Source organism: Chelonoidis abingdonii, chromosome 8 (assembly GCF_003597395.2).
Source record: "Chelonoidis abingdonii isolate Lonesome George chromosome 8, CheloAbing_2.0, whole genome shotgun sequence".
Lineage (NCBI taxonomy): Eukaryota > Metazoa > Chordata > Testudines > Testudinidae > Chelonoidis > Chelonoidis abingdonii.
The window spans coordinates 15,715,330-15,730,862 of NC_133776.1; the positions used below are offsets into that span (position 1 = coordinate 15,715,330).

Below are 15,533 nucleotides of genomic sequence, written 5' to 3' on the forward strand. Positions count from 1 at the left end.
TCCTGAGCTTTGAAAAATCCGGTTTCCTGATTGGTCCTCTGGTCAGGTGTTTGGTTCCCTTTGTTAACCCTTTACAGGTAAAAGAAACATTAACCCTTAGCTATTTATTTATGACATGGTGACATTAAGAAGATTGCTGAGGCGTGGATGTGCGTAGGCTGTTGCATTACATTATTTGTTTAAGCTTTCTTGTCCATTTCACTTCTCATATGCAAGACAGCAGAAGTAAGTTTTTAGGAGGGATTTGACGGAGGAAACTTGGCAGGCAGGAAAGCACTAAGGGAGCACGGAAGATGACCAACAGATATTTGTGAGCGGTATCGAGACTAACATCTTTGGTAGAGCAGACAGGTTGGGATGGGGACAGGATATACATAATACAGGACCTTGAAAGCAAGGACAGGAAGCCTGAACTTGACATATAGTACAATGGAGAATCAGTGAATTGTCTCAAAGGATTGTCTGTGAGAGAGTTGCGGGGAGAGAAGATAGCTGAACCACTATACTTTCACTTTAAAAATATTTGTGAGCTCTCTGATTATGCAAAAGTCATGGCTTTTCATCACAGGTTCAGGCATCTCTCATAATGGTCAAATGCTTATCTAACTTTCTCAACAGATTCACCTTTCGGCTGAGAAGCAGCATGCGAAATCTGAGCCTAATGTGCCATTTGCATAGGCTTTGTTTACACTTAATTTGTGTTATGCCATGAGAACATTGTGTTACAGCAAACTGAATGGGTTAGCTTACCCCATTTAACGCTGAAGCCATGAGATGTTATTGACCCTTTAACAACAGGTCTGGTAGGAGGTCCCGGCCTGTCTGGGCTTGTTGTGCAGACCAAAATTTCACTTGGACAACTCTTTCCTTCCACGTTAGAAGCAATTAGCTGAAACAAAAACACACCTAATGTAACGATTCAGTTCTCTTTTCTGGCAGCTTTGCATGAATTAATCTAATATAGTCCATTCAAATATTGCTTATTAAAATAGACAGGACTATCAAGTCACAGCAAATTGTGTACGATTCTAACAATAGGTAATTGATCATAAAATTGTTTCATTAGTAAGTACCATCTATTTCTATGGCTCCACCAGTACTTTGTTGTAGTAAATTAAGATAAGAAAACTCAATGTCTTTTTTAAAGCAAGTGTCACATGGCCATCCATTGTTATTTATCCGCAGAGAAGGTAAATAATGGTCGTTTGACAATGTATTACTGTTATTTGTAAAGTATTACCATAGTGCTTAGGAGTCCAAGTTATGGACCAGGACCCCATGTTTGGGTGACCAGATGTCTCAATTTTATAGGGACAGTCCCAATATTTGGGGCTTTTTCTTATATAGGCTCCTATTACCCCTCATCTCGTCCCAATTTTTTCATACTTGCTATCTGGTCACCCTACCTCATGTGCTGTACAAACACGGAACAAGAGCAACAAAAACATGAGGAGAGTTACAGGCACACCTAACATATGCTAATCTGCACTTACTGAAGCACAAAAGATGCATCTGAAATATATGCTCTGTAGACCAAATATTGAAGTCTTTACTCAGGAAAAACTCCGAGTGACGTCAGTTGGAATTTTGCTAGACAGAGTAAAGACTTCAGAATTCGGCTCTAAATATGTTGCACAGGAATTGAATATTGAATCAACTATTACAAATACTAATTATAAATATAAACTAGCAAGGTTTTCTACCTGGGAGCCTCAGCTAATCCCCTGATAAATCCCCTTTCAAACATCTCTTCCATCAAAAGCCTCAAATTACAAAGATCCTCACTGCTGAGTGCAGAAAGTTGGATGGGTCTCCCTCCATAGCCAGTTAATGTTACTCCCTGCAGTCAGATGGCAGAGAGGGAGCATGTGTATCACTAGAAACTGATATAAGTTCTTGGAACAACTAGTACTGAAACCCACAGGAGAAGAGGATATTCTTGATATAGCTCTAAGTGGAGCACAGGATTTGGTCCAAGAGGTAGATACAGCTGAACTTCTTGGTAATACAGAACTCCTCACTTAAGTCATCCTGGTTAATGTTGTTTCATTGTTACGTTGCTGATCAATTAGAAAATATGCTCATTTAAAGTTGCGCAATGCTCCCTTATGCCGTTGTTTGGCAGCCGCCTGCTTTGTTCACTGCTTGCAGAAAGAGTAGCCCCTTGGAGCTAGCTGGTGGGGGCTTGGAACCAGGATGGACCAGAAGTCCCCCTATCAGTTCCCCTAAGTTCCCTTGAGGCAGCTGCCCAGCAGGCTATCAATTGCCAGGCAGTTCAGCTGTCCCTCCCTGCACTGCCGTGTGCTGCTCCTGCCTCTGCCTTGGAGCCCCAGAGCCTCCTGCTTGCTGTGCAAGGAGGGACAAAAGGGGTGCTAATGTCAGGGTGTCCTCCTCCCCCTCGCTCCTGCACCTCATCTCCACAGAGCGTGGGATGGGGCGGGGGGGACATGACAAGGCTCAGGATGGTGGGAGCTTTGCTGGCAAAGGCAGTGTACTCAGAGTGGGGTCAGCGTACTTAAAAGGGCAAAGCGCATCTCTGTCTCTCACACGGTGCGTGTCTCTGTCTCTTTCTGCCATGCTGTCTCCCCTCCCTCCATTTGTGCTGCCTTGTAGAGTGTGAGGCTACATTAATAACAATGTGTTAACCCTTGAGGGCTCAGCCAAGTGCTAGTTCATCATTTAGCAGTAAGGCATTCCCTGGGAAATATCTCACTCTCTTCCACCCTCTGACTTCATCACCTCAACCAGGCTTCACAATCATCACTGCTGTGTACAGTATTCAATTGTTTGTTTAAAACTTATTGTGTGTGCATGTGTGTGTGTATATATATATGTATGCATATACCTATATGTATATATAAAATATAGTCTTTTGTTTGACAAAAAAAATTCCCTGGAACCTAATCCCCTCCATTTACATTAATTCTTATGGGGAAATTGGGTTCACTTAACACTGCTTTGCTTAAAGTAGGATTTTTCAGGAGCATAACTACAACGTTAAGTGAAGAGTTAGTGACCACAATACAATACAATTTAACAGCCTTGTGGGGAGGAAAACACCAAAGAAGCCCATCATAACAGCAGTTAACTTCAGAAAGGAGAACTACACAGAAATGAGGAAGCTAGTTAAATGGAAAGTAAAAAGTGCGGTCCCAGAAGTGAAATCCCTGCAAGCTACATGGAAACTATTTAAAAACACCAGAGAGCCTCAAATTAAATGTATACCCCAAATTAAAACACATAGTAAGAGGATCAAAAAGGGGCCATCACTGCTAAATATCAGAATAAAAGAAGCAGCTAGAGGCAGAAAGACATCCTTTAAAAATTGAAAGTCAAATCCTAGTGAGAAAAATAGAAAGGAGCACAAACTCTGGAAAGTTGAGTATAAAAGCACAATTAGGCAGGTCAAAAAAGTATTTGAAGAGCAACCAGTCAAAGATGCAACAACTAACAGCAAATTTTTTTTTTTTTAAGTACATCAGAAGCAGGAAGCCTGCTAAACAACCAGTGGGGCCGCTGGATGACTGAGGTACTAAAGGAGCACTCAAGGATGATAAGGCCATAGCGGAGAAACTAAATGATTCTTTTCATTGGTCTTCATTGCAGAGAATGTGAGGCCATTCTTTTTAGGTGACAAATCTGAGGAAGTTGAAGTATCATTAGAGGACATTTTGAAACAAATTGATAATTAAACAGTAATAAGTTCCCAGGACCAGATGGTATTTACCCAAGAGTTCTGATGGAACTCAAACGCGAAATTGCAGAACTACTAACTGATATGTAAACTATCATTTAAATCAGCTTCTGTACCAGATGACTGGAGGATAGCTAATGTGACGCCAATTTTTAAAAAAGGGTCCAGAGGTGATCCTGGCAATTACAGGCCAGTAAGCCTAACTTAAGTACCAGGCAAATTGGTTGAAACTACAGTAAAGAACAGAATTATGAGACACACAGATGAACACAATTTGTTGGGGAAGAGTTGACTTGGTTTTTGTAAAGGGAAATCATGCCTCACCAATCTATTAGAATTCTTTGTGGAGGTCAACAAATATGTGGACAAGGTGATCCAGTGGATATCGTGTACTTAGACTTTCAGAAAGCCTTTAACTAGATCCTTCACCAAAGGTTCTTAGGCAAAATAGGCCATCATGGGATAAGAGGGAAGGTGCTCTTATGGATTGGTAACTGGTTAAAAGACAGGAAACGAAGGGTAGAAATAAATGGTCAGTTTTCAAAATAGAGAGAGATAAATAGTGGTATCCCCCAGGGATCTTTGCGAGGGACAGCACTGTTCAACATATTCATAAATGATCTGGAAAAAGGGATAAACAATGAGGCGGCAAAATTTGCAGATGATACAAAACTACTCAAGACAGTTATGTCCAAAGCAGACAGTGAAGAGTTACAAAGAGATCTCACAAAACTGGGCAACAAAATGGCAGATGAAATTCAGTGTTGATAAAGGCAAAGTAATGCACATTGGAAAATGTAATCCCAACTATAAATACAAAGTGATGGGGTCTCAATTAGGAGTTACCACTCAAGCAGAAATCTTGGAGTCATTGTGTATAGTTCTCTGAAAACATCTGCTCAATGTGCAGCAACAGTCAAAAAAGCTAACAGAACGTTAGGAACAATTAGGAAAGTGATAGATAATAAGACACAACATATAATGCCACTGTTCAAATCCATGGTACACCCACATCTTGAATATGGTTGCTGATCTGGTTGTCCCATTTCAAAAAAGATATATTAGAATTGGAAAGGATACAGATAAGGGCAACAAAAGTGATTAGGAGTATGGAACAGTTTCTGGATGAGAGATTAATAAAGACTGCGATTTATCAGCTTGGAAAAGAGATGACTGAGAGGGGATATGATAGAGGTCTATAAAATCTTGACTGGTAAGGAGAAAGTGAATAAGGAATTGTTATTTACTCCTTCATATAACACAAGAACTAAAGGTCATGCAATTAATGAAATTAATAGGCAGCTAGTTTAAAACAAACAAAAGGAAATACTTCTTCACAGAACACACAGTCAACCTGTGGAACTCATTGACAGAGGATGCTGTGAAGACAAGACTATAACAGCATTCAAAAAAAGAACTAGATAAGTTCATGGAGGATAGGTCCATCAATGGCTATTAGCCAGGATAGTCAGGGATGCAAACACTCTGAGTACTCCTAGCCTCTATTTGCCAGAAGCTAGGAGTGGACGGCAGGAGATGGATCACTTGATGATTGCCTGTCCTGTTCATTCCCTCTGAAGCACCTGGCATTGGCCGCTGTCGGAAGGCAGGATACTGAGCTAGACTGACCATTGATCTGACCGTTCTTATGTAAGATCAGCCCAAGGCTAAGTATGCTGCCCAGTCTGCTTAGGAGGGACGAACCAACATCAACATTTGTCTCAGACCATCACGCAGTCTTGGGTTGTGTTATCACTGCACTGTCAGTCCAGCCTCGAAAAGCCCAGTTTCAGTATAAAAGTAACTTGCAAAACTGAAGCTACAGGAAAAATAACAACCATCCAGCACAAACCATGCTAAATTAAAGAGCACAATATTATGGCAGTCCATCCATGACATTCTGATTCTAAAGTTCATGTAATTTTACATATTCTTATGTGGCATAGAGATATATTATGTAAACCTGTCTTCACAGCCTGAAGCAAACCTCTTTGTGCAAAACTTTTTGCTTCATCTTTGACCCACTGACATTGTAGTGCATGTTCTTTAGATGAAAGAAATTTTACCCTCTTTTGAGTTTACAATATTCATACAAAAATTAAACAAAGCTGTTTTCAGATATTTACTCTGTAAAATAATGGTTATGTGCTGGAAGCCGAGTGGATAAGAACTCTTTCCACAAAATATCCAGTACTTGCAATAAAAAGTGAATGGAGTGATGCCACCTTGTGGAGAAACGATAAATTTACAGGCATGGACTTTTCAAAGGCCTGAGAGCCCGGACTGTTATGTTAGCAAGCAGATATTTAGCATTCCTCTTGCATAAAAATCAGACATAGTAATCTTAGGCATTTTTATTAGTAAATAACACTCAGCACTTGTACAGTGCTTGACATCTTCAAAGTTCTGTATTAATGAGACAGACTTCTGAATTTTGTTATAAGTTAAAGATATATTTTTATGAGTTATAAAAACATATCTTAGCTAGCGCTATCATTAGAAGAAGAAAACATAGGACATTAAATATAATCTTGCTTGACAATCAAATTCACACATAACAGATGGGAAAGCTTCATTTTCCATATGTTGGGTGAACCTGTCTCCCTGAGTGCTGGCAATGTCCCTGTTTTCAGGGCCTGTTTCAGTGTCCCTGTCTGTTTTTCAAGAACATTGTTTCTCTGTCCCAGTTTCTGTAACCAGTACAGACTGGCCACCTGAGGGAGTTACACCACAAGAACCACTGGAGCCCTAAGTCATGCTATTACGTGTTGACACCTTGTCCTCCGAGGACACCTTCCAGCAGCATCCCTGCTGCACAAGCCCTTAACTCAGCACCTCTTCCATGCGCACGGAGTGAAATCTACAGGGCAAGCCCTTCATGATTACACTCTGTGGTACAAAGGACTGTATCCTCCTCAAACAGTCTAAGAAATTAACATGTTCTGATGTAAAACATTTTAATTATAACATTATCATCATTGGAAAAGAGGCTGTCAAAGGAGAAGACATTTTTTCCACATCTATCAGGTTTTAATCAGAGGAAGGATTTGTGTTTGATAGCTCAGTTTTTCAGTGTTATGGGTTTCTCGTCGTGCAGATCTTCTCAAAATGCGCTGCAACAGAAAAAGGAAAGAAACAAACAAGCTTACCCTAAATTTGTATTGTGTGCTTCTTCTGAGATTTTTCACAGTACAGGTTAGCTCTTCTCCAGTGTACTTTGGGTGAAACACGCTATCCTAAAGTTTTAATCAAGAACAAACCAAAATTTCTATATATTATTATCAGCATGTATAGATGACATTTATATCAAATAACACAACTACGATTCATCATGTCAGTATGGATTCCAAAAGTTTCTCTTGTTTTCTGTAATCTACCATTGTCATGGTAATTATTTTCTAAAAAGGTGGAGGGATTAATTGAGCTGAATCATGTGCCATTTTGCTATAAAATAGCGTAAGAAAGCAATTTAGTTAACAGTTTAATATATTTAATAGAAATGCAAGCGAGTCTATTCCAGAAAGCAAGTATCATACATAGACGTAGGCAGAATGTGGCAGACTGAATTGTTTTAAGGATGAATTACTCCAAATCCTATGACTTTTTCCTTGTGGATTTTTAAGTGGGATTCTGCACGACTCTGCATTACAGACTTGTACCTGACTTTGCTAAGTCTACAAGGTCTCCATTCTGTGTGACTCAGGCATAAACAGCCAAGTAAATCATACAGCTCAATCCTGCAAAATGTTGAGCACTCCACGAGATGTGGAGTGCCCCCACCTCCACCTGACTACAGAGTTGAAGGCATTCAGCACTTCACAGGAGGGCTCAGGTCTTTGCAGGATCACACCCTTACTCAATGATAAACTTTTTCTAGTGAATTATCATTGTAACAGAAAGCCATTTTTTCAAATGGAACTGGAAACACAGAATTTATTTGGATAAAGAAAGGTTGAAAGAAAAAGAGGAGCTTTTCGTTTTGGTGGTACACCCCAGGAAATATCCACTAAATTCAGATGCTAGCCTTTTTTTTTTTTTTTTTTTTTTTAAATACAAAGCATTCTGCTGAACTCATCCTTCTTTTGAGGAGACTTCAGTGAGATCTTGTACAATAACTATGTAAATATCAGAACAGAAATTTTCTCAGTAATACAGGGCATAGTCTCTTCAATGGGGTTGCACCTGTACAAGTGAGAAGAGGATTTGGTCCATGCTATCCACTTTATAATACTACTAACACAGAACTTACATTATCTTCCTCCTGAATTTCCAGGGTGTAAGAAATCACTTCTTCTGGTGTACATCCTTCTGCCTTATTCCACTGCAATGTGATCCACGTGACACCTGCTCGAACCAATCTTGGTGCAGAAGGGGTCTGAGGAATATTACCTGATGTGTAGCACACTACTTCCTGGCTGTATCCACTGTACAGGAACAGAGAGAAAGAAGATATCACATAATTTTTTTCCAAACTGCATTGTTCACATATATTGGTATAGAAATATATTGTTAGAATACATAGGCATATAAACTATATATAAGCGCATACAAAAATATTACAGTAAAAAGACATTCAGATTGCAAAGTCAAGCACTCAAAAGTTAGGGAATGCCAGAAATAAGAATGCCTGTGCAACCTTAATTCAGACCCCTTGTCCAAATGCATTATAACACAATCTTTAAGGACATGTTCGCATGCATTTTTTTCTACAGGACCTCTGTCTCATTCAGTGCACATAGGAAGGATGGTGCTCTCTGAGAGAGCAGTTAGTCAGTATTTGTTTTCTTCAGTGAGTTGCCTCTATCCCTTACTTACTGCACTCCGTTCAAAACCCATACTAAACAGTGAATAATTAACTTCCTCATGGATATTGTTATGGATCTCATCACCATCAGAGTGCTTCAAAAACATAAATTATCTCCCCTGTGAGGTAGGAAGGTATTATTAACCCCATTTTAAAAACGGGAACTGAAGCACAAGAATGAATAAAGCTAAAAGTGTCCACTGATTTTGGGTTCAAAGCACAGCTTCTATGTACTTCAGTTGGAGTTGTGAGCGCTCAGCACTTCCGCAAACCTGGCCCCAGGTGACTCAATCTAGGGTCACAGAAAATCAGGAACACACAATTATTAGCCAGCAATGAAATTCTGGTTTAAATGACTTACTTAGCATCACATAGAAACACTCTGGCAAAAGGCAGAGATAGAATCCAATTCTCCAGAACAACATTTAACTGCCATAATCATGAGACCAGGGTTCTCTTCCTGCATCCCCATGTTGAATTTGCTACACATCTTCGAACTTCTGCAACAAATGAGGCAGGGATCCTGCAGACAAAAGCCCCATTCACTACACAACCCTGATTCATCCCCAGGATATGGTCCATCCTGTGCATTGAATAAGGCAGGCATTGTGTGGAAAATACAATGTGAAATCATGTAATTAAAGACTGTCTCATAAGGCATATGCCCAGGCAACCTCAATTTTAGCATTTCCTAACTTTTGTGTGCTTGATATTGCAATCTTAAGGTTTTCTATTTTTGTGTGTTATTTTCTCTGTTTTTAAAAAAACAAATGGGGAAAAAAAATCTGAAATTTCTTTATGCAGTGCCATATTAACATGGTTCCTTAGCAGAGTTTGAACCTTTTGATTTAAAACAGACCTCTGACATTTGAGCTAACAGAGTAACCGTGAGTAGTAAAAGTCTGTTAACCTCTGTGTGGGCCAGCCATTAGAAGAGGATGAGAGACACACTTGGCGAGTAGGTTTCAGAGACATTTGCTGAGAACAGAGGAATATTGGTACTTAGGAAATGCGGATTCCATTTCTGGTCTGGAGGGAAGTGTGTTCTAGTAGATCAGGGGTAGGCAACCTATGGCACGGGTGCCGAAGGCGGCACGCAAGCTGATTTTCAGTGGCACTCACACTGCCCGGGTCCTGGCCACTGGTTCAGGGGGCTCTGCATTTTAATTTAATTTTAAATGAAGCTTCTCAAACATTTAAAAAACCTTATTTACTTTACATACAACAATAGTTTAGTTATATATTATAGACTTATAGAAAGAGACCTTCTAAAAACGTTAAAATGTATTACTGGCACGCGAAACCATAAATCAGAGTGAATAAATGAAGACTCGGCACACTACTTCTGAAAGGTTGCTGACCCCTGAAGTAGATACAGACCCTTCTGCTCCTGTTCCCTCTCATATATCCTTGACAAATCTGTCCCCTTGTGTTCCTGTCCTTCCGGCTTCTATTTTCCTCTGCTCTTGTCCCACTCCCCTTCTGCTCTTGTCCCCACCAGATTCTGTTCTGTGGGTCTGTCCTCTGCTAGCCTGTTCCTCTCCAACCCCCTCCACTCCTCACCTAGGTCTACACTACAGACCTATATCGGTATAACTACATTGCTTAGGGGTGTGAAAAATCTACACCTCCTGAGTGATGTGGTTATATTGACCTAACCCCTCATGCACACAGTATGACACTGACAGGATAGCCTCTCCCATTAACATAGCTCCCACCTCTTGGGGAGAGGGATTAACGACACCGATGGGAGAAGCCCTCCTGTTGGTGTAGGAGTGTCGTCATTAAAGCACTACAGCTGTGCTGCTGTAGCCCTGTAAGTGAAGATAATCCCTGAGTCAGGTTGCTTCCTTTTCCTCCATACTACATGGGTTCCAGCAGGGGGATCAGTTAGAGAGACCATCTATCTGCTCTCAGTTCCACAGCAGGCTAATGCTAAGGAGCAACTGGAGGAATAGTCCTATTTAGCCCCGGAACAGAACATGCTCAGTGGGCTCTCCAGGGTGGAACAGAGCTCTGTGGGGGTTTAACAAGCTCAATGGAGATGGAATGTTTGGAGAATTTTTCAATTAGCCTCTAACAAACCTTTATTGAGGTAAGTGCAAACAGCTACTTTGAGACAACTATCAGTCAAATTTTGGTGGATTTTCACGAGGACAGCAACTGGCAGTTCTCTGACCCTAGCACACTCCCTGCTAATTTTCAACTCCTTGCTCCAAAGTATGAAAGCATTAGAGCTTCTCCACTAGAAGAGTTATAATATGGAAGGACTGACCATGAATATAACCGCCCCAACCCTCAGCTCACTCTCACCTCAATAATCTGAGAAAAATTGGGTTTTGGAACACGTCCAGAAGATTAACAAAACTGGGATCTGGCAAACCAGGAATGGGGAGGACATGTTCCAAAACTGAGGACCCTTCACAGACAGTGCTCTGTCAGCAGTCCCCTCTCATTTATATTACACCTCTGCTGATAAGAGAGGGGGTGTTTCAGAGAGAAAAGATGATCTCTAGGGGTATGTGGATAAGGGAATCCATGTACAAACTCTTGAGAAATAAAGGCCAATGATATCTAGAGGAAGAAGACAGACATTAACAGAGTTGTTTTATTAAACCATATACAGCTAGGAGTTGCATTTTCAGGACTTTTAAAACATCATACTTTCCCCTCAGAAACACACATATGAATCTCTCTGGGTATCTGTCCTTTTCCTTCATTCATTTATTTTCCTCCTCAGCTAAACATTCCAAGTCACGAAACAATGAAAAGAGACTGATATTTTTAAAAATAAGTATTTTTGTAAGATTCAAAAATTATTTTAGCTTATTCAGTGTACATCCCTCTTCCTCCAATGAGTTTGTATGCGGGCAAACTCTGCGACAGCTAAAATCCCCACGCAGAGAGGATATACTCTGGAGCTCCAGCTGTTCATCTTCTGTCCAGTGGTTTCTAGCAGCTCCCTGATCTTCCAAAACCCATTAGCCAAAGCTCCCTCCGATTCCCACCAATTTCCACAGGCTTGAACTTAACTGCAGGTGCGAGGGAATGGAGAATTAGGACCCACCTTGCTAAAACCCCCTTGAGCAGTGTTAACCCACTCTTGCCCCTATCTGCTATTCCATTTGTTTTACTCTCCTGCTGGCTGAGCCACCTAAGGCTTGCCAAAGGAGGAAGTGAGTACAAACTTTGCTATAGTGCTGAAAGACGACAAAGGAACATCACTTAAAAAAAAGTAGGATTTTTTTCAAAATCTGTAACAACTTCTACAGGTTTGTTGTTTTTTTTGGTTCCCCGAGATGCCTAGTGGGAATTTTACATAACAGATATGTGTTCTTTTGGTATTAGAAACAGGCCACAAAACATCATTTAACACCTCCAAAGCGGTCCATCTTCTTAGATCCCTTTCATCATTCTGAAAACTTCAAGTCAGTTCCCTGTGAGGCAAGTGAAAGTTCTCAGAGGATCTATTCTAAGAGCACTATTTGTAGAGCAATAAAGCTTCAGCCATTTAATAGAGAGCCCAAAGGGAAAAAAACACCCTCTCAGTACAGATCCTGTCATTTAGAGTTACGTCTTTTGAATGCCTTGCTATTGCAGAGATAATATTGATAAGAAATAACTTACCTAGTGCCTATGTCATTTTGAGCTGCTAATCTGAAGGTGTAGCCCACAGCTGGACAAAGCTTAGTCAATTTGCAATGCTTTTGGCTCCCGAAGTAACATTCTCTGAAACCATTGTTTCTTTTTCCCTAGAAAGAAAACAATCCATTATTGTTTCTTCTCTTAACATACCTGATGAAATAAATCCAGAAATATTTTATTTATCATTTTATTGCTTACTTTCTTGGTCACTAAAATGACCAATTATTGACACTTGCACAAATGAGCACCAGCAATATTAAAGAGGTCTAAACAATTTAAGCCATGGCAGCTTTATTTTAAATAGGTTTCTAGTGTGTGACGTATTCAGTCTGTAATCAGATTGCCCACAGAGCTTCAATCTTACTCTCATCACACAGTGCTTCCAGTTCTCTAGCATCACTTATAGCGAGTCCACCTACTTCAGTAACTCTTCAATTTATCCTATTTATGAATCAAAATCAGTATGAGTACAAACCCAATTAAAAGTGAGATGTTCCACAAGTCAGTGCCACTTCTCAGCTTGGCCAAAGAACTACACAGAGCCTCCAGCTACTAGTCCTTGTAGATCAGGGGTAGGCAGCCTATGGCATGCAAGCTGATTTTCAGTGGCACTCACATTGCCCAGGTCCTGGCCACTGGTCTGGGGGGCTCTGTATTTTAATTCAATTTTAAATGAAGCTTCTTAAACATTTTAAAAGCCTTATTTACTTCACATACAACAATAGTTTAGTTATATATTATAGACTTATAGAGAGAGACCTTCTAAAAAGGTTAAAATGTATTACTGGCACGCGAAATCTTAAATTAGACTGAATAAATGTAGACAGCACAGCACTTCTGAAAGGTTGCTGACCCCTGTTGTAGATGCAATCTTCTGACTTGAACTACAGTTTTAATTCCCATTCCAGTTCCTAATTTTCCCCTCTACAAAGGGTCTCTCACTCCTCATGGTCAGGAAGGTGCAACATACCAGCAATAATCTACAGAGAACAGCAGGGGTCCAACCTTTGGCTCAGCAGCACAAAACATTCTTTACTGCTGCTCTAAAGGCGCAGCTAAGGCTTCTCCCATGACAGAGGAATATTGGGGTGGTCCAAAGTTGATATAGCCAGCTCCCTTTAGAATAAGTGGCATGTCACAGATAGGAAGGATGATTATTAGGGATGGGAGAGGTGACGCAGGGCAGAGAGCATACTCAGCTTCTGGAGGCATAATTTAGAGCACCTTTGAAGTCAGGGGCGGCTCCAGCCATTTCACCGCCCCAAGCACGGCAGCACATCGCGGGGGGCGCTCTGCCAGTCGCCGGTCCCGCGGCTCCGGTGGACCTCCCACAGACGTGCCTGTGGATGCTCCACCGGAGCCGCGGGACCAGCGGACCCTCCGCAGGGATGCCTGCGGGAGGTCCACCAGAGCCGCGGGACCAGCGGACCCTCTGCAGGCACGTCTGCGGGAGGTCCACCAGAGCCGCGGGACCAGTGGACCCTCTGCAGGCACGTCTGCGGGAGGTCCACGGAGCCGCCTGCTGCCCTCCCGGCGACTGGCAGAACGCCCCTGCGGCATGCCGCCCCAAGCACACGCTTGGCATGCTGGGGCCTGGAGCTGCCCCTGTTTGAAGCTGCTCTAAGTATTGCTGGGAGTCATTTCAGGCCCCGACCTACCCAGGCTTGGAGGAACAGCAATGGGGCATAAGAGACACCTTTCACCCACACATTTTCCCTCAGCTGCATCAAGGGTAAACTCAGTGCAACTAAGAATTGAGTCTATGCAGAAGCCTTTCCCTCCCCCATCCCCTTTTTAATGAATAACTCCCAATCCAATCCCACTCTTAAATATTTCATTCAGTGAAAGAATTGAGCTCAGCTTCACACAAATATATTTCCTCAATATCCTGGACTTTCCTGTTGTAAGCAGCTTTGTTTGCACATCTGGTAACAATCTTCTTGGAAATCATTTAGGTTCTGAATTTAAAGTGGACCTGAAAAAGAGACTGCTTAATCTCAAGTAATGTGATTGGTCTGTAGTGCAGTAGCTTTGAGAGGGCTTTTAGCTCTTCAGTCTACGAAATAGTAATGTAAAATTCATTGAGAATAATGTTCTGAAGCAACAGGACATGAGAGCAGAACACACTCCCCTGTTCCAGGGAAGGAACAGTCAGGGCCACCCAGAGGATTCAGGGGGCCTGGGGTCTTCGGCGGCGGGGGACCCCCTGAATCCAGCAATTTGGTGGCAGGTCCCAGAGCAGAAGGATCCCCCCCACCGTGGATCTTCAGGGCACTTCGGCAGTGGGTCCCAGGGCAGAAGGACCCCCGACTGCCGAATTGCCGCCGAAGACCCAGAGCAGAAGCAGTTCTGGGGGCCTGAGCCCTGCGAGAGTTTTCCAGGGCCCCCGGAGCGAGTGAAGGACCCTGTTCCAGGGCCCCCGAAAAACTCTTGTGGGGGCCCCTGTGGGGCCCCGGGGAAAATTGCCCCACTTGCCCTCTCTGGGCGGCCCTGGGAACACTCATGCTATTACCCTAAAATTGACCCACAAGCAAACGTAATCCTAGTCTCTGCAATCTCTTCAAATGTGAAAGTCTCACTATACAGCTAGTTATTTTTGTCATCCTTCTCTGGGCCTTTTTAACTTTATCTTCTATCTGGGTAAAATTCACACTGTGCAGAGGGCCAATACAAGACCTGTGTGTTTCATGTACTGAATGCTGGGTAACAGCATGAGAGGCTGCCATGTTTCTAAAGCTAAACTGGCTTTTTATTATAAAGAACTATTTATAGAGATGCTGCAACTGCACCAAGCATGCAAGCCACCTGCAAACAGACTGACCTCCCGGTGCTTCCTCAAAACCCTTCCTTCCTACAACCTGTGCTCCCCCCCCTCCAAGTGCCATGCAGGTTGCACCACTATGCACCACTTAATCCTAGTTTGAGGGTTTCAATGACACCTAAGTGGTGAATAAATACTGCGCTGGTCCCTCTGCACAGGGGAGAATTTCACTCTTTTCCTTTAGACAGCAACACAGAGAAAAAAACACAAGAGATGGAAAGACCCAGAAAAGAAATTTCTTCCCCAGGTACCAAGCCTGAATAGATGAGTTTGGTGCAGGGGTTTCTCATGAAATCCTCCCCCAGCAAGCCAAAGCAGTAGAAGGTGCGAATGGCTGCTGTCTCTAGCTGCAGGTTCATTAGCCCTTCCCCCATTCCTTCCCTGGCCCAAGATTCAATCATTGGAGTCAGGTTTCAGAGTGGCAGCCATGTTAGCCTGTAGCAGCAAAAAGAACGAGGAGTACTTGTGGGACCTTAGAGACTAACAAATTTATCTGAGCATAAGCTTTCGTGGGCTAAAGCCCACTTCATCAGATGCATGCAGTGGAAAATACAGTAGGAAGATATATA

At 42.1% G+C, this 15,533-nt stretch overlaps 1 protein-coding gene across 2 annotated transcripts in view; it reads right to left on the bottom strand.

The window, feature by feature from the left end:
• FNDC3B (fibronectin type III domain containing 3B) overlaps window positions 1-15,533 on the bottom strand; it is a 408,674-nt gene that overhangs the window by 100,276 nt on the left and 292,865 nt on the right. For both annotated transcript variants that reach the window (XM_032783667.2, XM_032783668.2), the window contains exons 12-15: window positions 12,126-12,250; window positions 7,944-8,118; window positions 6,844-6,930; window positions 751-889 (exon numbers count right to left, since the gene is read on the bottom strand). In XM_032783667.2, the coding sequence (XP_032639558.1) occupies window positions 751-889; window positions 6,844-6,930; window positions 7,944-8,118; window positions 12,126-12,250 (526 nt within the window). The remainder of the gene's footprint in view (window positions 1-750; window positions 890-6,843; window positions 6,931-7,943; window positions 8,119-12,125; window positions 12,251-15,533) is intronic.